The sequence below is a fragment of the Chroicocephalus ridibundus genome, chromosome 2, assembly GCF_963924245.1.
Source record: "Chroicocephalus ridibundus chromosome 2, bChrRid1.1, whole genome shotgun sequence".
In the NCBI taxonomy this organism is placed as follows: Eukaryota; Metazoa; Chordata; class Aves; order Charadriiformes; family Laridae; genus Chroicocephalus; species Chroicocephalus ridibundus.
This window is the reverse complement of record NC_086285.1, coordinates 89,071,232-89,094,821: the sequence shown is the minus strand read 5'-3', so window position 1 is coordinate 89,094,821 and position 23,590 is coordinate 89,071,232. Positions and strand designations below refer to the sequence as shown.

The 23,590-nt window shown below is 40.8% G+C and overlaps 1 protein-coding gene across 3 annotated transcripts in view; it reads left to right on the top strand.

The window, feature by feature from the left end:
- Positions 1-23,590, top strand: part of TRIO (trio Rho guanine nucleotide exchange factor) — a 257,134-nt gene that overhangs the window by 127,949 nt on the left and 105,595 nt on the right. For all 3 annotated transcript variants that reach the window (XM_063326144.1, XM_063326146.1, XM_063326145.1), the window contains exons 12-18: positions 4,350-4,519; positions 5,459-5,633; positions 12,738-12,933; positions 13,543-13,709; positions 19,791-19,910; positions 21,380-21,571; positions 22,795-22,944. In XM_063326144.1, the coding sequence (XP_063182214.1) occupies positions 4,350-4,519; positions 5,459-5,633; positions 12,738-12,933; positions 13,543-13,709; positions 19,791-19,910; positions 21,380-21,571; positions 22,795-22,944 (1,170 nt within the window). The remainder of the gene's footprint in view (positions 1-4,349; positions 4,520-5,458; positions 5,634-12,737; positions 12,934-13,542; positions 13,710-19,790; positions 19,911-21,379; positions 21,572-22,794; positions 22,945-23,590) is intronic.

The window sequence follows — 23,590 nt, the reverse complement described above, 5'->3', positions numbered from 1 at the left end:
TAACATCTTACGGTTTTTGTTTTTTAAAAAGGTACAAGTTTTTCTCCACTGCATGTCCTGAAAGCCAAAGTTTAGAGGCAGACACACAAGCACATCAGCCCATTTCTATGCCCAGATATACTTGTTAGGGAATACTATTGCAACATTTGGTCCTGGACAAATAATAGCTCCTTCAACAACTGTGGCTGTGGTAATACGCGTACTGTGACAATGTGCTGGGGGCAGGGGCAGAAAGAGGAATTGGCAGAAACTGTGTGCCTTTCTTTGTGTTAGCCTGCTGAAGAGGCTGTCTGCGTATCCAAAAGCCATTATCATAAAGATGAAAAATGAAATAAATTGTGAAAGAGTGTGATGGATATTTTACCCTAATAAAATAACTCCGTGCACTTGGGGAAGGTATTGACTCAAAAATAATTGTTCTCTGGTTATATTCAGCAAAATACAGTAAGGTCTTGTTTAGCTGCAGTCTTTCAGGAGATTGCAGGGACTTGATTTAAATGGATAGAGGCCCATGATGGAAACACTGAAACTTCCAGGATGTTGCAGACAATTAAAATAATACTATCTCGGTGACTAATGGCATGCTCCCAAGAACTTAGGAAAGAGGTAGCACAGGATGCAGGCTCATTCAAGCAGATGTTTCTTAGTCTGTGCTATATTTAGATCAAGAAAAAAAAATCTGCTGGGTGAAACATTTGCTTGTCAGGGATTCAGAATTTGATTTCCCTCTCCAATTTTAATGCGGGTAAGATGGGAAGAGCAGATGAAAAGAGCAGAAAAGCTGCCTCCTGTGAACGGATTGAGTTATTTGTACAGTTTTTTAACTGTATGTTAAAGCTGTCTTGCCGCTGGGTGAAGTTCTTACTGGGGTCACAGGACTCAGTGGTTTGTTTAGGGATCTTCGTGCTGCTGCTTTTACAGAGAATATAAAACAACATGCCTGGAAGTTGCTCAAAAGTTCATACCGAGAGAAAGTCAATAGTTTTTTAATGACCAGTTTGTTTGCATTTTTTTCCCACTGGATTTTTGTTGCCAGGCTCTCTTTTATGGAATAATGCGTTACCTCAGAAAATCATTGCGCGATAAAATCTGTAGTTCTGCACTGCTGAACGTGTATGGGTAAGCTCCAGTCTCTGTTCACCCCCCACTGTAAACTGTTCGCTTTCTTTTTGGCTTTGCTGTGCAACCTTGTACTGTCTTCAGCCTTAGTTTTGTATCCAAGACCAAGGTAATTTACGTAATTTCCAGTATATACAGTGCTCATTCTGGTTTTAAAGCTGTATACAAGCCATCTTACTATTGCCTACCATTATGAATTGAGCTCCTCTCAGTAAATTGCATGAATTTCTAACCAGCTTTAATAACCTGACAGTTTTGTTCATTTGTGGTGGCTTTATTCTAACTTTTGTTAGATTATTTTGAGGAGAATTTTCTGTTTGTCAGAAACTTACTTGATGGGAAAATATAAAAAGCTTATTTGGTAATGTATTAGAGAAACTTTTGCTGTGGAAGTGTCACAGAGCTGTTTAGTCACTTCAGAAAGGGCTTAAGTTGTTCCACTTTCAACAGTGTATGAGTCACAGCTAAGCAAGTAATGCATAGTAATTACTCTCCTTCTCTTTCTGCACACGTGTAAAATGTTTTTCCTTCCCAAGCAGTGGGCAGTTCAGCTAATGAACTAGGCAAATGCAACATATTTTTGAGCCCTTTGGTACCTCGGGGGCGAGATAGCGTGTTTACAGTCATGCCGTGCTGACCAGGCGCTAAGCCAGTCATCATAACGTTTTCTTCTGCTTAGTGCCCATTTCTGTCTGCTGTAGGCAAATGGTGTTGCTTTGAACTGGCTACACAGAAGGAAAGGTCTGCTTGTTCTGTGCTGGCTTACTCTCCAGCATCCAGGGTGAGCTTTAAGGGAAGTATTCATATGCATGATACCTCACCAGCCCAACTCTTTTAAGTTTCATTGCTCCTGCCAGGCCCTCTCCACCCAGTTATAGAAGTGGCTGAAATCTGAAGAGTAAGAAATGTAGAGGTGAGGCGTCCCTTGTACAGGTCTGACACAACCCAGCTGCAAAAGACATATTGGAAAAAATTGAAGTGGTTCTTAGACCTGTCTTGAGCTGCAGTAGAGGTGCTTGTAAAGGAGCTAAGGGGAAAACTTGATAGGGTCCAAGAGACTCAAAATTATTTTAATCCCAGTTTCTGTGATAGACATCTCTGAAAATTGGGCCTTTTCTAGGCAGTGGCAGTAGGCATGGAGTGTAGAGGTCTGCCAGCCAGCACCAAGCACATTAGATCTGCAGGCAACAACGAAGTGTTACTCTCAAATGAATGTACTTGCACAATTGCAAGCTGCACTGGTTTTGTGTACACACCGGCTCACTTGGAAGGTCTCTAACAAGGTGCCCTAATATTACGGTTCAGACATAAACCAATTAAGCTAAGAGAGGAATAAAAACATGTCCTCTGGGCATTGAAACCTGAGTAAAGTTTTCAGGTTGTATTGTCAGGCGTCTTGCCCTTAAGTTTCATTTGTCTCAAAGTGAAATTTGCATTCCTAAGTATGCGTTTGGAAAAATAATAATAAATTTGGATGCTGCATTCGGTTATACTGGAATGAATGTTGATGAGCGCTTTTGACCCACTTGCGAAGTTCTATTGATTTGTGCTCCTTTTAATAAGACGACTGCTGTGGCTTGGGCTTGTGGTGTTTACGACTATGGAGTTGCATTCAAATCTGTGACAGGCATTGTCTTTGAAGCATATGAGTAGTCAGAATAACACTGTATGAATAGGCAGTTCCGTTTGGGGGGGGGTGGTGTTAGTAGATTTGTAGAAAAGAGTCTGGTTAAATGTCATTAATTCTTTACAATTTGTGAGAATTTAGCTGGTAGCTTGGTTAACTCAAAACCTGCCTCAGGAGGTGTGTAAGGCTCTAAGATATGAAAACTAGTGTTTAGTTTTAAAATAAAGCTTCAAAGGAACCGATTAATTAAGATCTAGAATCCTTCATTGAATTTTCTATTTTAATGAAGCTCCACTGGTAGTTAAGAAGCCTTTACGATCAGAACAGCACCATGAAATGGGTATTTCTGTAGAAAATGTTAAGCAAAGAAATAAAGCATTTGGTTTTCTGTCTTTTTAGATTAAATCAGTTTGCTTACTGTCTGTATTTTAACTATGTTAACCTTTTAATTATGTTCAAAGTTAATAAGGCCTGTTTGTACCTCTCAAATGTATAAAGGCAGAGATTAAAACGTAGTCAAAAGATGTTATTGCTTTCAAGCAGAACGGAGTTATTCTATCAGGATAAAACCCAAACTGTAGTCCTTGTTCTTGGCATCACAGGTTTGGGGTGTGATGGCAGAATGGAGAGGAGGGGCCCAGTTTGGACGCTTCCCATGCGAGGAGCTGTTTTGTGGAGCTGTTGTGCTCACAGGAGGAGAGTTGCAGGAGTCATCCGTGCTTCCGCTCTTCAAACAGGGTTTTTATCAGTTGCACAATAGACGGCTGATGAGCAATTTTCAGAGAGAGCTTAGGATGCAACAGCTTGCCTCATAAAATTGTGGAAAAGAACACAGTAGGGTTCAAGTGACCAGTAGTGATACCTGGCTAGCAGACGCCTAGGGAATTTTCCATAAGCTGCGCTACATGGGCAGTTCTGAACAGGGATATGTGCACGTTGAGTAGGGGCTGGAAACATTGAATTAACTGGTGGAATTACGTACGATTATTTTTGTTGTTATAGTCTGAAATTGAAATCAAGAAGGTAGACACCGTAACTGTAGAGATCGTAACAGAAAAAATAACTTCTCACATCTGATATTTATCTCTGCATTTTGTTTTCTGAAATGCCCTTTTCTTTTTTTGAAGGCCACTGAAAAGTGTTATCTGTGTGCATGTGTCAGCCTGGCAGTGTAAATTTGATGGTGGCTACAATACATCTCCCTTCCTTCCTTCCTTCCTCCCTTCTCTCGGGGAGTGTTACCATAGCATTTCCCTCCCAGGGACTCTCGCACAGAGCTGCAGATGGGATTCTCGCTATGAGCTCTGTGCTGCTCAGTCGGATACACTCAGTACTCTAGAAGGAAACTGGGAAAGAAAGGGTGACTTAGCAACACGGATAAAGCTTTCCTGGTATTTCCAAGAAGCAAAAACCTTATTTGAAACAAAGGCTCATTTTTATTAAATTAAAGATGGCATTTTTCTATGAAGAGAAGCAAATCCTGTTTCTCCCCCCCACCTCAGTCTGTTTTCTCTTGTCCAGGGACATTGATTTGGAATAGTGACTGCATGATCCTGGGGCTTACACTTCTTTTTTTTTTTTTTTTTTCCTCTCTCTCCTTTAGCTGTGGACATGGCTTGAAGAGCTACAGAAAGAACTGCTTGATGATGTCTATGCTGAGTCTGTGGAGGCTGTCCAAGACCTGATTAAACGTTTTGGTCAACAACAACAGACCACTCTGCAGGTTACAGTCAATGTCATAAAAGAAGGTGAAGATCTTATACAGCAACTAAGGTAAAACAAATTTTAATTTAAATCTCTTAGTCTGTATGTCTGATATTCTGTGAAGCTCTTTCTGTTTTGAGGCTAAAGATGATAACTACAAGATATGACCTATAAATAAAACTCGTAAATGTTAGGACTACAGTGGTGTTTCATGCTGTACTGATGGTCGCTAACCCTCTGTTTACAGGAAGCTCAGCTTATAAACACTACCTCCACAAGAAGGAGATTTTGTTTACTTAAGCTACCTTTGTGATAGGAGCAATCATACGTCTTTGTAGTCTGACATGCAGAGCTCCACAGCCTTCTGAGTTCTAAGCAGCAACCTTTTTATAAAGAGACACTTGAAATTGTTTTGCAGACTGATAAGTAACTTTATTGTAGTAAAGACCATTAGTTTGCAGTTCATTTCATTCAGTAATAATCTCAATAAATTTGTGCCCCGGCTGCACTGGTACATGTCCCCTTTGCTGCAGGAGCCGATATTATCGTATCTAAATTTGCAGGTTCTATACTAAAGTAAAAGATTAAGTACATTTTTTTTATTATTATCTAATTTTGATTTTTTTTTTTATTGCCAGGAGGGCTCAGTAAAATAAGTAGTTACCATACGCCACTTCCTTTTCACAATATAAGAGTTTGTCTCTGGTTCTAAGTATTCTTCTTGTAAGCAAAATGTTCTTGAATGCTGAATTAGTCAAAAAATGAAAGTAATCTAATTTCTGAATGCTTTTTTGAGTACTAAAACATAATTTGGACTTTCATTAGCAAAGATGTACAGACTTAGCTTTCATGTAATATGACTTGCACTGACCTTATCTGAAACAGTCTTATATTTTATGGTTATGCATAGCATCCAAATTGTATGGTTGTTGTTTTGTGGGTTTTTTTAATAATACTCTTTTTTTTTTTTTCTTCCCCTCCTCTTTCCCCTCTCTCTGCTTTGAATAGGGATTCTGCCATTTCCAGTAACAAGACCCCCCATAACAGCTCGATCAACCACATAGAGACAGTCCTGCAGCAGCTGGATGAGGCCCAGTCTCAGATGGAGGAGCTTTTTCAAGAACGCAAGATCAAGCTTGAGCTGTTCCTGCAGCTCCGCATATTTGAAAGAGATGCAATAGATGTGAGTAGCTGCTCTTGGAGTTGCATTGCACTTACTTCTCTCGTGTAGGAATGTTTATGCTGAGAGGGTTGTGTAATTGCATTGGCGTGTGGTTCAAATGACTGATAGACTTAGTTCTTACCTGAACTAAGGCTTTTTGTATGTGAAAGCGTCAGGAGAGTGCTGAGCTGTTTGATATTAACTCCAGCTCTGATTGGCTCCTAGTGCATCTTTAAGCATCTTTTAAAATCATAGTGTACCAAACTGGTAAGTTTGGTTTGAATATCAAGCTACCTTGATATAACTAGTATGTTTACAGTTAATATGAATAAGACTTGCAAGATGATTTAGTACAAACCCTCTAAACTGTTGCTTTGTAGTAACACCCCTCTTCTCTTTCTTTTCCCATTCAGCAGTCTTTTTTCAGTTGACAGCTACAAGTGATGTTTGGAATTCTGTTCTGATCTTCAGCAATGTTGTTTGGGCTTCAGATAAGTTGATCGTATGATTTCTGTAAAAACCACTAGTACTATACACAGTGACTGAAACTGATTTGGTGCCTCAGGAGGTTTGGGGTTATCCATTGGTATCCATTGATCCTGTTTGAGATATAAATGGCTTGTCTTGAGATTCTGGAAATGAGGAGTTACTGTGATAATTTTACCCCTTTGCTTTTACATAGTAAAAGCTACAACTGTTGGTTAGGTGTGAATCGTGTAAGGGCAAAGAGGCAGTCAGCAGAAGTGGTAGCTTCTCAGGTTTTTGTTTCTTGAAATCAGGATTAGATCTCACTGCTGAAGTCTGGTTTAGCTAAGCACATTGTGGGGAGCAATGCAGGAATAGGCAGACACAGTTCCTTGATCCGTGGCTCATAGAGGAAGTGAGAGTGTGCACTCTACAATAATAACTCTGGCGTAAAGGAAGACTAAGAAGGTTCTCTATTTTGCAGTTCACACTGAGGAGGTGAAACTAGTCTGTAGGGAGTTTGCGCCTTGGATTATGTTAGAGTAGCTGTCTTGAATACGCAAGGGACGGGCTTAGCTGAATTGTGATTGCAAAAATTAGTTGGATGACTGGTATATATGAAGGAACATGGAAGGTATCACCTTTTATAGGATTGTCAACAATTTTACAGTCTCTGCAGAAGGGATCTGCAGTGCATGATGGGGTCTGTTTCATGTTCTCAGAACACTTCTATTGAGGAAATAGTGGCTGTGGGGGGCAAGGCATATACCAAGAAAATTAATGAAAGAATTAGGTTAAAGGTTTGAGTGAAGTTCATGATTAAGGTGATTGGTCTCTGCTGTAGGTTACCTAAACCAGTATTCCACAATAGCAGAAGGCGGGTTGCAGAAGCCCTGCTCTGCGTATGTGTTGTAGTCCTTCTGTACAGGATAGCATCTGCATAGATAGTAATACTTCTGTGTATGTTGTTTGATGGCCGTAGGGTTTTGCAGTGGAAAGCCACATACCCTGACTTGACAGATCTTGCTTTTTCTGAAGCTGACACCTGGCATGCTTTACATTTTGGCACATAAAACATAAAGCAAAGTGCCAATTACCAAGTTGAAAGAGTTGGTGTATTTTGTTTATATGGCTTGGAAACGAAAATGATGCTTGTATAAGATTGCCAAGGAGCCCTCCAGGGACCAAAAGACCCTGGCTGCAGAGCACCTTCAGCAAAATGTTGATTACTTTGCTGCCTCTGTACCATGTCCTCCCTCTGCTTCCTCAGCAAAGCATGCTTCTCTTTTCCCTCTCCCTGAAGGCAGACATCTGTTTGGAAACTTCCGGGAAGAAAATACAGAGACTAGTTCCAGGTCAGTTGTTTGAAAGCAGGAGCTCAGCTGAAGTAACATGATAGCGAGGAGGAGCCAGATGCCAGCTAGGAACTTGCAGACCCTGCGCTGACCTCCTTTGTCCTGGATTTTGTGTGACTGGCCCAGTCAATTAAGACTTGGCTGTAGGGGCAGTTCATTCAGGGGAGCATCCTGTGAGGACAATTTTTTCTGGAAGGCGAGTAGTGTTTCTAGCTTGTCTTACTGCTTGCAAAATAACACACGCTAAAATGAGACAGAGAGTTCCCCTGGCACTGCAGGTTCATACCATGCAGCTGTGCTGCTGGGGGCAGTGGTGAGGTTTGCTGGCAGGGTTAGTTCTCCTCTCTTGTCCTTACTCTTCCCTTATTATTCCTGACAAAATACTCATGTTTCTTTTAATTGCTGTCTTTTATCCTGCAGCTTCTCAGATTCTCCTGGTTTTCTGAAACTGCTGTAACTGCAGCGCTGTCTCTGTTTTGCCCCTTGCTCTTGGCATGTAAACTTGACCTTCTGTATCCTCAGTAGGCTTTTAAGTGCCATTGGTCGCGAGCTATTTGAAGGACTCTGTTGTGAACGCCTGTATTAACTAAAGGCAAGAAGGAGCAAAACGTACATGAAAGTCCCTTGCTAGGGTGATCAGTAGCATAAGGATGATGTGTATGGACCTAGCCAGTGGGTAGGTAACACTGGTGGCAATGTATGCAGCCTGAAATGTGTGGTTTTCATCCGTGTCTGTGCATTTTTGCTTGTCTGGGACTTAAATGCCTCAAGACCTATGTCAGGGCTCCACACAAAGCATACCACGCGCTTTTCAACTCACAGCTTTATCTCTACTCTATTTTTGGATGGTACTTACAAGATGCCTGTTAAGTCATACAGCTGAAAAGGCAAGGATGCGAAGGGCTGGATCACAGAGACCTAAGTCTTCTCCCTTTCCCATTTTACCGTCCTCTTTCTCCCCAGCACATAATATTTTCCAAGTCCTGGTCGGCACTCAGTTGGTACACGGAATGCTAGCTAGACCCTTCTTAGAAGAGACTTGTGGTTCTTTATTTCTTTCCCACTCAGTGCGAAAGAGTCGGCATCCCTTCTGTGTTATAACCTGCCTTGTTTCCTGGCAGTGTTACCTTTACGTTTCTTAAAACTTAGGAATGTCAAGCAGCTCAGACTCTGCACTAGGAACTTCTTGAACACATGCTATGGTAAGTAATTATGCTGTTGTCAGCATTATCTAACCTATTATCTAGGTTGTCCATTTCCTTAGAGTGGTATTAATTTGTGTTTCAGTTGCTTTAGATGTCTGTTAGTCATTGATCTTTGTTCTGTTTGGGTAACGTTAATTGTCTTGATTAAAAAATTAAAAACAAGATAGGAGCCTGCTCACTGTTGCTTCTAAAGCAGAACTTCTGGGAAAGCCCTGAAGAGTGTGGGCAGAGAGGGCGTAATGCATGTTATTTTTGTTTTAACTCTGCACTCAGCGCGTTTCAGATTTGCACGGTGGGTGCAACGGCTGAAATAGATTACCTTGTGCCACCCAGTTAATGCTGAAAAAATGCAAGGATTACTGCCTTGGTTAGGAACCCCAGCTGTGATGTGCACTGATGACTTATCTTTTGAATGAGTGTGGGACCATGCTGGCATTATTTATTTATTTGAATCATGGGCTTCCTGGTCTCTTGAAGGGGTCAGGGAATGCCTTGCTCTTGTACGCAGTGTTTCGAGTGCTTTAAACAATGATCCTAACCTCCGGGCTGTGTGAAATAACATGGGAAGAAGTTACAATTCTTACTGTTGTTTGTGGTTGTTCTTTGGAGGCAGTATCACTGAAACCTCTCGGCTGAGGTGACGCATGGTGTTGACCTCTTCAAACTACCTGTCATTCATACCAGGTACAGTGAATCACAGGACAGTCTGAGAGGACATAGTGACTACAATCTACTTAAACCATTCCATTATTGAAAAATACGGACGCTTAGCCACAGCGATCTCCCATTGTGAGCTTATTGTGTTTATTACTTTATTTCCACTCAGTGTAATAGTAACAGAGGTAAGGTTTTGGCGTTTGTTCTGAAGGGAGATGGACTGGCTTTGCTTTTATAACAGTGGCACAAATTTGTCATGTTAAATCTTAATCCACTTTTTAAAGGTGTTTAGAAAGACGCAAAATATGATGTTTTGACGGTGGAGTTTCACAACCTTCTTTAATGCTTGGATTTTTCAGTTTAACCAAGTCTAACTACAATTACTTCTTGAGGATAACTTACAAGTGTTAACTGAACTAATGAAAATAAGATGGTAAATCTGATTTGTGAGAACTTCCATAGTGCGGTGGGTGGTTTGAAGAAATAAATGTTAGGTGACCTCTGCTCCTTTTGGTGTGACTGAACACAGAGTTTTGAAGGTGAGCTGGCAAGAGCAGGTCTGAGGTGCGTGAGAGCAGAAAAAAGGATTAGCTGGAAGTAAGCGGTTTCTCAGGCTGGACTGTCAGAAAGACTTGGAGTTTCTGACATATTTCAAATCAGTTAAAAGGGGATGAAAAGCAGAAAGAGGTGATGAGACATGTTGGGCAGGGACCATGTAAATGGGAAATAAAAGGAAGTAGTGGAGGATTTTGTGGGAGGGGAAGCCTGTGTGTGTATTTAGAGGGGAAACCACTCATAATGCTTAAACAGTTTGTGTTTGTGTGTAATGTTTAGTCACACGGAAGAGAGATGAAAGAAGCTTTAAGGAGTGGCTAAAAGCCTTGCCTGTATATCTTCCTGCGTCCCTTCTCCATCAGCTTTTCCGTTTTCAGTGTTACCCCTGAGACATTAAGTTTCTACCTCTTTTTGCTTTGGTAGAACTTGCGGATCAGGATTAGGTATCTCTCATCATGGTATGATGCAAAACTTGAATACTTAGTGAATCAGGTAAAATTTTTGCAGAACACCTTTAAAACAGGAAGTAAACTCACTGATGCCACAATTTTAAAAATAATTGCCTGATGTGTCCATGTTTTATGGTGCCATGTGAGCAGAATGGAGACAAGCCTTCAAGAAAGATTGTAGCTGACTACAGAAATTTTATACAGATGATTTAACTTTGCTTTCTCCTCAATTCTGTTTTTTCTACAAGACTTGCTTTCCTGGAATTTCTCTTCTAGTTTAACTGTCTCAGTAACTTCACAGCTCTGATTAACCACTTGGAAAGTGTAGCCGCATATTCTTTTTGCTGACAACAAATGTCTTGGGTTAAATATTTATGCAGCCAGCTACTTTGTTGCTAGTGCCTGTTTAGTCAGATCCTTTTTGCTGTGTCTTGCTGCATAAATAGATGTTTTCATGTCATTTAGCACCATTCACATCAGTTTGTCCTATTCCTGAAGTTGTAGAACTCTGGAGCTAAGCCGTATTTAGTTCTTGATAGCTGTAATTCCACGGTACCAATGAACTTCATTAGTTTGTGGCAAAACTGCTGAAAATTCTGAAAAAAATTTGTGTTACGGGCTTGAGGGATAAGTGTGTCAAACGGACTTGTTTGAAATAAGTAACTGATGCATCAAACCTGTGCCGTAAGAACACAGCCCACTTAGATCAATGGGGTTTGTAATCATTATCTATTAGACTTAAAAGCAGTTTTGTGTCCTAATTAAAAGAACTAATTTACATTTCAGACAAGTTTTGGAAAAGGATTTGAAAAATGCACTTGTGTGGACAGACAAGGAGGTCTTACTGATTCCTTAGCTACCCTTCTCTCAACATCTTATGGCTGAGAGTAAAATCCAGAATTAAAGTGTAAACTGAAGTATAGCCGAATGACTTCAGCAAAGAAATGTAACTCTGACATTACAGTAATACTGTACTAAAGTAATACTTTTTGGTTTTGCTCCATTAACAAAGCACCCTGCCTCTTGTGACAAGTAGTGCTTCTCAGTTCTCTGGCAGAAGTTGAAGATGCTCGCAGAGCCTGACACGTCTTGCTCACAGACAGATAGAGCTAGCTTTTTTGTAAATGGGCTTGAGATGGGCGTAATGGAAAGCTGAGTTGGCACTTGATGTGTGAATTGTTATTTGGTGCAGTTGGAAGAATCGAAAAGATGTTTTAGATCAACATTTTCCCTTAAAAAGTGGAAATAAAAACATTTTAACTTCATCTGTTTATCATAGAATTGTTAGAGTTGGAACTTTAAAGATTATCCACCCCCACTGCATGGGCAGGGACACCTCCCACTAGATCAGGCTGCTCAAAGCCCCATCCAGCCTGGCCTTGAACACTTCTGGGGATGGGGCATCCACAACCTCCCTGGGCAACCTGTTCCAGTGCCTCACCACCCTCATAGTGAAATATCTCTTCCTAATATCTCATCTAAATCTCCCCTCTTTCAGTTTAAAACCATTACCCCTCGTCCTATCACTACACTCTGTGACAAAGAGGCCCTCCCCATCCTTCCTGTAGGCCCCCTTTAAGTATTGGAAGGCTGCTATAAGTCTCCTCAGGGCCTTCTCTTCTCCAGGCTGAACAATCCCAACTCTCTCAGCCTGTCTTCATAGCATAGGTGCTCCAGCTCTCTGATCATCTTCATGGCCCTCCTCTGGACCCGTTCCAACAGGTCCATGTCCTTCTTATGTTGGGGCCACAGAGCTGGACGCAGTACTCCAGGTGGGGTCTCATGAGAGCAGAGTAGAGGGGAAGAATCACCTCCCTTGACCTGCTGGCCACGCTTCTTTTGATGCAGCCCAGGATGTGGTTGGCTTTCTGGCCTGCGAGCACACATGGCCAACTCATGTTGAGCTTCTCATCCACCAGCACCCCCAAGTCCTTCTCCTCAGGGCTGCTCTCAATCCACTCTCTGCCCATCCTTTATTTGTGCTTGGGATTGCCCCGACCCAGGTGCAGGACTTTGGACTTGGCCTTGTTGAACTTCATGAGCTTTGCACAGGTACACTCCTCAAGCCTGTCCAGGTCCCTCTGGGTGGCATTGCTTCCCTCCAGTGTATCAACCATGTGATATCACACAAGTAATATGTTGATGAAGGAGTACCTTAAACAAGGCAAGGGTACCTGTAGTGTTACAGACTTTGACAAGGCAAGTACTGATTGAAGGAAAGCTATTGTGGTTCTCAAAGAGATTGTTCTGGATTGCTTGCTGAAATTTAAAACCCTTGCTGAAACAGCCTGTGTCTGAACCATGTTGAATCCGATCAGTGAAGTCAGTCAACAATGAGCAATGCAAGTTCCTGACCTCCATCCAAATGTGGATTTGGAAATAAATAGGCTTTGTCTAATGGGTAAGTGAACATTGTCTTCCTCTCTTTTTTTCCCCCAGATAATTTCAGACCTCGAGTCTTGGAATGATGAGCTCTCTCAGCAGATGAATGACTTCGACACTGAAGATCTCACAATAGCAGAACAGAGGCTCCAGCATCATGCAGACAAAGCCCTGACCATGAATAATTTGACCTTTGATGTCATCCACCAAGGGCAGGATCTGCTGCAGTATGTCAATGAAGTGCAGGCATCTGGTAAGATGGCTCCTTCATGCTATTCTGGGCAGTGGCTTTGTAAGAATTATCCAGTTGTCTCCCCATGGGATGTGTGAAAATGACAGGGATGCTGGTTAATTGTACACTGGAGACATGTGGCCTCTTTTTTTTTTTTGTTCTACTCAAATCATTTGGGTTCATGAGACTGTCATTATGGCACGTAATTTTTATCTTGAGTTGGCAACACATGAAAATATTTAGGTTTTTAAGAAAGGTATTCCACTTAGGAAGTAGTAAAATGAGAGTAAATAGTAGGGAGTTAATTTTAAAGCTAATCAGAGCAATGCGCTCAAGCCATAATTCTAATCTTTCAAGTAATAAGTCTTCCTTTTCAGTTATTTATGCCCCTTCACTTGATGGTTTTAACTGTATACAGTCACCTAGGGTAAATCTCTGGCATCTTTTTTAAAAAAAGTTAATAACATTGCATTTTTAAGGAGTGCAAAAACTATGCTCATTTAAGCAAATGCTCTGAGGATTAAGTTGAACTTTGAGAAGGAACTGGAAAAGTAAGTGTAAAACAGTGGAAACGGGCTATTTCTTTTCGGAGGACTTGCAAATCATTTATGAAGGACTGCCTGATTACAGGTGTGGAGCTGCTGTGTGACAGAGACGTAGACATGGCGACTCGTGTCCAAGATCTGCTGGAGTTCCTCCACGAGAAGCAGCAGGAGCTGGATGTGGCGGCCGAGCAGCACCGCAAGCACCTGGAGCAGTGCGTGCAGCTGCGCCACCTCCAGGCCGAAGTCAAGCAGGTATGGGCAGGCTGGGGGTATGTGTCCCCACCGAGCTATCCCACACCTCTTGGAAGGGTCTGTTCCCATAAAGAGACATGGAAAATTACTTTCTGCTATATAAAGGCTTGCATTTGGAGGAGGGAGGGACTTTTAATTGAGCACCAAAGAAACTTCATCCTCTGTTAACGTTAAGTGCGTTTTTTTTTTTAAATTTTGCCTCAACAGTCCGTATTTCTACGTGGATACAAGTCAAGTATTTGAAGTGTAGAGGAATTTGAACCCGTGTTAAATAATCCATACTTTTATCATCTGTATGATGATTAATACAAATCCCTGCACACTGTCCTAATACTTTTTGGTATATTGTCTGAGACATCTACAAATAGTGATAACATATCAGCGTGGTTTACCTTCCGAGAGAAGAAAAAGAAGTTTTGCTTCTCCTGGCAATAAAGTGGCAAGTTTTGAGGTCCTTATCTGATAAACACCTAAACTTTTGGTGAATTTGAGATGCTGTGGGCAAAACCACCAAAGTAGGTAAAAGCTTAAAAAACAAACTAAGCACTAGAAAGGTAAGAGGTTTTGATCTTGCTCATGCTTGGCAGCATCACAGAAGTCTGCTGCAGTCTGTTGTGTTAATGTCTCCCATAATGTCTCCTAATGCAATTTGTCCTTTTTCTGTTTGTCATGAGCTCTTCCAAAAATTCATCTCCCTCTTGAGACTGTGAATGTGAACTCCCAAATTGCAAAGTAATACAAAAGGGGTCCCGTTAGCATAGGAGAGGAGAATAGAAGGTATTTCCAGGCAGCGGTTGGTTACTCCTATAGTTAACAGACACAAAGTTTCTGTGTGGTCTTGAATTAAAGGAATGCAAGAAACTGGTGGTGTCTGCTGTCAGTGCAAGCTAGGTGTTGATCAAATACGTGTCCTTCTGACTCAAGCCTTTGCATACTCTACTGAACTACCCTGTATCCGTCTTAGCGCTTGTTTACCTTCGTAAACGCGAATTACAAATGACTGCTTTCATGTGAGTAATGGTTGAGATGAAGTTATTTCAGATGAGGATAGTTCCTGTACTCCATTGCATCCAACCATCTTGAGGATGGAGAAAAAGAGTGCACATTTGTAAAGGAAAGAAAAGATGAAAGAGTGTGAATGCCAGCTGAGTCAGTCTCATCCCTTTGCGGTACATCAGTGGGTTTGGATGGGAAGGGTTAGTAAGAAAAAGAAATTGTTTATTCCCATGATACTGAAGTAATACTGAGTTACAGAACAGAATATAGGGTAATATTTCAAAGACACGCCATTAAATAGTTATTGATATTGCATGCTCCCACCATAAAGTGAGTACCTTGCTCCACTAGCTTTGTTTGTATGCAAGTTAAATGTGACAAAGACAAACATGTCTAAAACCTGTGTTTGCAGAACAAATGTTCTGTGTTTTGGCAGATAGATACAAGCAGATGATGAACATAATGGATTGTAGAGGAATATCCATGTTGCATTTAATATATGGTTTGTCAGGCATTCTGTAAGATCTTTGTAACTCTTTCAAACCACTGCTAGCCCTGACTGAAACTGAAGCATTGGAAAAAATCAGTTCATCTTATAATAAAGATATAAGTAGTATACTATTCTAGCCAGCTACCTTTTCTTAATAGACTGGGATTTAGGAGAAAAAATTGATTTTATTTTATATTCCTAGAACACATCTCTATCACGTGGGATTTTATGTTGAATTAAATGCCGTAATAGGTGTGAATTTTCAAACAAACTTACACGAACAGGTAGCTGACAGAATTAGTGTATTACAAACTCCTTTTCCAGATTATCATTGTACAGATTAACCTGCAATACTTCCCCAGCCTGAAGGCCTAGAAATTAAATGGAACTAAAACTGAATGTTATATCGTCTCATAGAATTGCCTTGGATCCCCTTTGGAATGCTTTGGGGCTAGTAACTCAGTTTTGTGATTTCAGTTGCATTTTCAGAAAACCACATCTGATTTATTTTAGTTTCTATTAACTATCAGGAAGCATGATCTTCTCCTATTTCATCTGCAGTGGGAAAAACTTAATAGCTCAGCAGGTCACAGCAGGTGCTTTGCCTGAGAGTAAAATGACATGGTAAACCTCCTCTTCAGTCTGTTTTGTTTGTATTTTGTTGCCTGAAGCAGTGTACACATGGTTTTCCAGTTCAATTACTGTGATTTTCTGCCAGATTTATTGTTGAGGAACTGCGTGTAAGCATACTTATTATGTAGATTGGATACTGTCTCCATAGCAAGGATCTTAACAAGATTTCCATTCGAATTTTTCCTGCCAAACTGATATTGTATTTTCACATATGTATATATGTGTGTGTGTATATAAAAAAAATGTAAAAATATATAGCTTGTAGTCATGTGAAAAGGTTAGACTGGAACACTGCAGGAATTTTTCGATAGGGTTCATCTCTCAGATTGCTGTGATGGAGATCAGCAGACTGTTTCCTGGCTTAGTTTTTCAGTCAAATACTTGCAAGGAGTCTCTTCAGTACTAGGTAGTGAAACTTAGAGCTTAGCGAATTCGTAGCAAATAAGCACACAAAGCAGATTAAAAATATCCAGAGTTGCTTCTCCCTTGACTACTGTACCAGTTCTGCTTTGCGGCATTGGAGTTCTGTAGATCAAGCCTTAGGACTAGGAGGAAGCAGAAGGGCCAGAAGACAAACAGAGGTTTAAAGAAAACCTGCAAAGAATTTGCGTGTCAACTTGATGTGTAATAAGTGCAGAAAGGGAAAAAACAGATGTAAGATTACAGTGTAGGAAAACCTCAAAAGATTGGGATAAGAGGGTGCTCATTGAACTAAGGGACAGCTGTATGTGGGGAAAAACAACATGGAAAGGAAAATGTGACTATTTTATACAGGGCAGGGACATATGAGTAGGTAGAGGCAGAGAAATAGTTAAGAGAATATCTTTCTCATCCAGAACTCTGCTTGTATGTTTGCCAGACAAACCTTTTTTTATCACCTAAAATATAGCTGCTGGATTACTTCTTGCTGCAGTCACTCCCCCATATTCACTTTGTAGAATGAATGCTTTGCTCTGTTTAACATGCAGCATCTGCCTGGGTCAGAATCTCTACCAAGCTCCAAAACGAATTCAGTTGGGTTTACTGTGTTCATTAAATCTTCTCAGTGCAATATTGTCTCCTGCTCTGATCATGATGTATGTTCTTCGATATATACCTATGTATTCATATCTGTACAACAGCGTATAGATTAGATACTTTTACCAAGTACAAGCTTGTACCATCAAGGGTACCTTGAGCTGCTTTGTGTTCTCACATGCAGATCTTTTAGCTTGGTGCAAACATAGTCCAGTGCTAGAGCTCTGGTTCTCCCAAAATACTACTCAGGAAAGAGTATCCTGTCACTCTGTATAGCGCCATATGGATATGAAAACATAGCTAGGACAGCAGGCTGAAGCAGATGTGTCCTGTGATCATGTTTAGTTAGAGTCAAAACTCAGTCCAAGAAACTAATCTTAAATCTATAGAACTACCTATTTGACCCTTTCAAGTGTCCTAAACTCTATTTCATTTCCACAGTTTTGCAGATGCTCTACTGATGCTTTTCTAGCCTGATGAAGGCTGCAAGGGAAAAGACGGGGTGTGTGGTCCACCCAGACAGTGAGGTGATGGGAACATGCCAACAAACACTGGAAGGCAGCAGCCCTGGAAGAACAGGCTCGCTATTTACTAGCGCTTATATTTTCCCCTTGAGTCAGAGCAGAGGGAAGGGGAAAGTGCTGCTGGCAGCTTTCCTCCTGTGAGTTCCACCAGCTTCTGCACTCGCACCCTGACCCGCAACAAGCAGGAGGGCAAGTCTGTGTGTTTGAAATGGCAAGTTCTGTGCTAGCTGTCTCTGCTGTGTATGATGGGATGCCAAGTCAAGAGAAGCTTTGAACTGGTGCTACTTAAGCATTCTCCTTCATTATAAATTCTCTGGAGGAGGCTAAATTTATTTTAACCCTAAGAATGTGTGTTTCGTTACGCTACACCTCGAAGAACTATTTTGTAAGGTAGAGAGGGAGTTTAAAACTGTTTTTTTAAGACAAAGTAGAAATAAAAAAAGGGATTTAAAAAAAAAAAATCTTCTGCCCTTCATGTTCTTACAGGCAAATTCTTTCCTCCAACCATGGTTTCTGTCTGCAATCTCTTGGACCCATCTCGTTCCCTCAGAAGTTGCCCTTTGTCTTGCTCCTGAGGCTTACCTGGGCTCGCTCCCTTGAGCGTTAACAACCCCCGGGTGTCTCAACAACTTAGAAGCTCCCAGCTCCTTTCACGGTCCCTTTCATGTGTCCCCATGCTGTGATCTGGAAATGTCTCCTTGCAGCAAGGAGAGGTTGTTCCAAGGCCAGAGGCATCTTCCCCCTTCTTCAAGGCTCCACCTGACCCAGCCTTTCTCCCCAGAGGAGCAGAATGTACACCCAGTTACACGTCTGGGAGGTGCTGTCATGCCCTGCATCTACACTGCAGACTTATGCTTTTCTACAGACTTGCAGGATTTATATAGAAGAATACACATGCATGCTATCAGGGGGGAAAAAAACCCTCAATTATAGAATCATAGAATCTTCATGGTTGGAAAGGGCCTTTGGGATCATCAAGTCCAACCATACACACACAAAAAAACCACTACAATATCTGCCACTAGAGCAGAGATTTAGTTTAATTAGTTTAATTTAGTTTTTAATTAGTTATTAAAAAAATATCTGTAGAAGTCTGTATTTGAATACTAGTTCATGTTTTCAGTCAGAAAATCGACATGTTAGAAGTAGAGATTATGCTTTTAAATTTGAAGATAAAGTCAAAAGAAGCTGGAAAAGGAGTTTGAGTTCATCAGAAGACACTGGGTTACAGTTCAGAATTGTCTTGATGTATGGGAGAATTGCACTGCAAGAAGGATATGAATTTTGTTAGTGACAAATACAGAGCATGATGTACTAGCAGGAATAATCAGCTGAACAAATACAGCACAGGGTAATTACTGGCTGGGCAGCAGTTCCATAGAAAAGTTGTACAGATGACAGTGAATAACCTGAATTATGTCCAGGTTTACTCAGTATTTGAAAGATTTTGACCAAAGTCATGGTTATCAACTGGAGAGAGCTCATAAAAGAGCAGCGAGAAAAATAAGGCGGCTAATTTCACATGAGAGAGATTGAAGAGACTGGGGTCAACAAGAGAAGAGGAATCTAGAGGAGGGGGAATCAGATAGTGTACTTGATGGAGAGAGGAAAGGGAAAAACAAAGATGATGCTAAGAGGGAGAACATGTCTCTGGGTTTTTTGGTGTGTGGTTTTTGGTGTTTTTTTTTTTCCTTTTGTGGGCAGGAGAAATGAAATGAGCCAAAATTAAAGCAAGAGAGATTTGAGTGTTACACATTAGAAAGAAAAAAGGTGATAAAAATGTCTGGTGAAAGTATAGGGTTGGAGTCTTGAGTAACGAACAAAGCACAGGTCTTTTGGGAGGGGCCTTAAGATTGCACGTTCCTGCTGTTGGTAAGGCATGTACTAGGTGGCCTCCTGAGGCTTCTCCCCACCTGGGGATTCACCTGGTTTCAGTGGATGTGTCAAAGGTGGCACATTCTGAAAACCGAAAATTTTTAAGCAATTAGAAGATGTTCAATGGTCACATTTTTCTCAACGTTAATATTCAAAATTATTTGCTTACTTTTTACTAAGCTGCGTGTCCTCAATTTACATTACTGACGCTGGCTCTTAGGCAAATTGCTTGTAACTTTTTCCTGTTTTCCAGGTGACAGAAATGGTATTCAGAAACACAACCTTGTTCAGAGTATAAAGTGAAACCACAAACATGTAGTAGTTAACTGAGAGATATGAGTTGTCAGCTAAGTGAAACTGACAGTGAATGTCATTTGCTATGTTTAGTGAATATACAATTCACTGTAAATATATAATGCATAAATGATTTAGTCATCAATTCTGGTACTGCACGTGACCCTAAATGTTTTTTGTCCCTAGCAATGCTGCTTTTCCTGCTGGTTGGCAGTGGAATTGCGTATTTCATGGTCTTCTGTTTTGTTACAGGTTTTGGGTTGGATCCGAAATGGAGAGTCAATGTTAAACGCTGGGCTTATCACTGCTAGCTCTTTGCAGGAGGCAGAACAGTTACAGAGGGAGCATGAGCAGTTTCAACATGCAATAGAGGTAAAGGCACCATTTCAGTGACCGTAGCCAAGAAGTCCTGTATCGTGAGTCCTGTTCATGAGTCTATGTGAATAGCCCTCTTGGATTCATGCTACAATTCTTTGAGTTTAGGACAAGCTGTTGAAATCATCTTATGGAGAAGAGATAAAAACATGTACTGGGAAGGTGGGATTTTTGTTATTGTTCATTTTGGACCTGAAATTCCAGGTGAACACATCTTCTCAGTACCTTTTTGCATCTTTGTAAAGTGATAGCTGTTCACAGCAATTTTATTGAAAACAGTAAACCCTTTGTTAGAATACAACATATAATGCGAATAGTTAAAGTTAAGAATAAATGGAACAGCAAACATCAGTTTTGTGCATTCTGATATGGTCCTTTATTGTTTCCGTTTTTGTTTGAGAGTAGGTTTCACTGAAATTTGTGTGTGGTGGTGTGTCCATCCTCCTGCCAAGAATTCAAACTAAACTTGGCAGATAGGTCATACCTCTGCAAAAAATAAGCAGAGATCTTAAGATTGCCTGAAATAGAGTACTGTTAATTTATATGCACTATCAAGGGACTTACGGTGATATTGTTTATATATAGCATACATTTTTTAATAACTTCTGTTGAAAGATTAACCAATGTTATAATTGTTTGGGAAAACTATTTTCAGAAGTACTCTGTCTCGTAGTAACTCTTCCACATTCGTTTGCTGCTCGATGGAGTTTTATGCTTTTCCCCGCCTTTTTTTCTTCTTTTTTATTTCTTTACAGTTTGCACTATAGGTACCCTCATTTGAGAGCTTTGGGAACTCTTAAGTATAAAAATCATGAGACTTCTAGGTGTTTGTCAATTTAAGAATAAATGAGTAGGAAGCTTAAATTCTGTGTTTTCTGGGTCATTCTGTACTCTGATATAATAATACTTATTATAGTTGGGGGCTCCAAATTTTAGGCGAGCACATAGAGTTTACACAGAGAACTACAGTTAAAAATTTGCTTATAATGAATGGAGAGTTGTGTTTTGTTTTGGCCTGCATGCCTGCACCTTCATTTGCTCACAACTAATGTGCAAAAGACTGCGGTAAAGCTGTGAGGAAAGTAGTAGCAATCAAGCCAAAATAAGATACATCCTTTCCATTTTCTTTCCTCACCATGAAGGGAAAGAAAAGCAACCCGAAATTCATAATTATAACAGAGAGTACTGCAACATAGATATGCCATGTGTAGCTTAATGCTAGATAGTGGCTGTTGCTTATAAACGGCTAGTCATTGTTGATGTGATGATAAATCTCTACAGGATTTATTTCCTTTGTATTTGCATAGTGAAGTAATGCAGTGACTAATATTAGACAGTTATTTTTAGTTGATGGGTGCTTGTGCATGTGTGTAGAAGTGTCATTGACACAGTGGAAATGTGAGCCTTTGAGGTCTTCAAGAAAATGAAGCGCTCCACTGAACTCCTGAATTTTCGCCTCTTGTCAGAAGACGCATCAAAGTGCCCTGCAGGTTCAGCAGAAGGCAGAGGCAATGCTGCAGGCTAATCACTATGACATGGATATGATCCGGGAGTGTGCAGAGAAGGTTGCTTCCCATTGGCAACAACTGATGCTGAAGATGGAAGACCGTCTCAAGCTTGTGAATGCCTCTGTTGCCTTCTATAAAACTTCTGAACAGGTACAGAAATGCTACGTGACTTGTGTCTGCCTTGGTTAATTCTTCACTGTGGCGTAAAACAGCATTACCTAAAAAAATGGATGACTAGGTTTGGTTATATTTACAAATTTGATAACAACTGCAGTTATACAAAAAATGCAAAAAGCAAATTCTCTTACCAGCTGCCTTAGAAAGAGAAACCATGTGTTGCAGCCTTTCAGTGTATAAAGTAGTCTTATAAGACAAGGCTTTTTACCAGGGCCTGTCACTGTCACTACAAGACAAGGGGCAACAGTTTTAAAACAAAAGAGGGTAGATGTAGATTAGATATTAGGAAGAAATTTTTCACTATGAGGGTGGTGAGGCACTGGAACAGGTTGCCCAGGGAAGCTGTGGATGCCCCATCCCTGGAAGTATTCAAAGTCAGGTTGGATGGGGCTTTGAGCAACCTGATCTAGTGAAAATGTTGCTGGCTGTGGCAGGGGTTGGACTATAGATGGTCTTTAAAGGTCCCTTCCAACCCAAACCATTCTATGATAAATGAGTAGTAGACAAATTGAACTAACAACTAGAACACTACAATGTAATTGGTGTGGCTACACTTGCTTCAATTAGCAAACTTCAAAGAAGACACGCTACCAAGGTGCAGTGGTTATTGGTGAAGACTTAAATCTTGATCTGCCTCTTCCATCGCTTTCCCTTTTAAAAGTCCTCAGATTCTTATTTTTAATTGAGAAAAGTCTTGTAAAACATTTTCAAGATGAAACACACCGTACAAGTGCTTAGTTGGATTTCTGCTTGTTTCAAGAAGTTTCACTTAAACCATAAACGAGTTACACAAGGTTTTTAATGAAAGTGTTTCTGATGGCTAATTCTGGTTTTGTTTGGGAGTCAGAGAAAAATCAGCTTCATTCTACTTGTCTGCAGAAGAGTTAGGGGGCAGGCTCGCAAGGCTGTGATCTGTGCCACAGAGGTTGCAACCTCTGTGATCATATCTTAAGCCCATTCTGACCTATGCAGTCATGGAGGCAGAGATGGATGAGCAACTTTAAGGACAGCCTTCTGAGAAATTCCACCTAAGCAGGCCAATGCTTACAAACCCAAGCCAAAGTTTGTTGCCAGTCAAAACATGTCAGAAGCTAAGGTACCCACAAGGGGTAGATTGGTTTTCCATTTTTTTGGCTTGAATTTGGAATTTTTGTCTTACTGGATTATATTTGAGTTGAACTCCTCCTTCCTGGTAGGTGTGCAGCGTGCTGGAAAGCCTGGAGCAAGAATATAAGCGAGAAGAAGACTGGTGTGGGGGAGCAGACAAACTGGGTCCCAACTCTGAAACAGATCATGTTACTCCCATGATAAGCAAACACCTGGAACAGAAGGAGGCATTCCTAAAGGTGGGATTTGGGTTTGGTTTGGGTTTTTTTGTGATCTCCTGTGTCTGGGAAAGCATGCAGTCAAACACTCACTTTACAGTGGTGAAATGTATGTGGAAAGCAACAGTGCCCATTCAAAAGCTACAGGTATGTCCCAAACTGCAAAGATGTGGGAAATGGCACGTTAATTGCTTCTGACAGTGATTAGGAAAATACTGCCAAGTGCATAAAATTCTAGCCAGTTTTATAAATATATTTCCTGTTGAACTTCAATAGATGTCAGGTCTCCCACTGTGACTGAAGAGGAACTGGGAATCACTGCTTTGAGCAACTGTCATTCTAAAGAATGCTTAAAGGCTGCTGCTTTGGAAGAGGAGTGACAGTCACATAGTGCTTTTGCTGCCTGTGCATCAGAGCAGCTCTCGGATGTACTTGGACTGCAGTAGAGTACGGAAGGAAATTGCTAGACAAGCATCTGGGAGTCGTTGGGTTTGTGTCATAGTCTGCAGATAAATGAAAAGTTTTCATTCCAACTAATGTCCTAGCGAAGAGGGTTATTGATCATACTGAATAAATGAGTAATGGATGCTTGCAAAGCAGTGTAACTAACCCTGTAACCAAAGGCTTTTTCCAGCATCACCTTGAAAGATGTGAGAGTATAAAACTT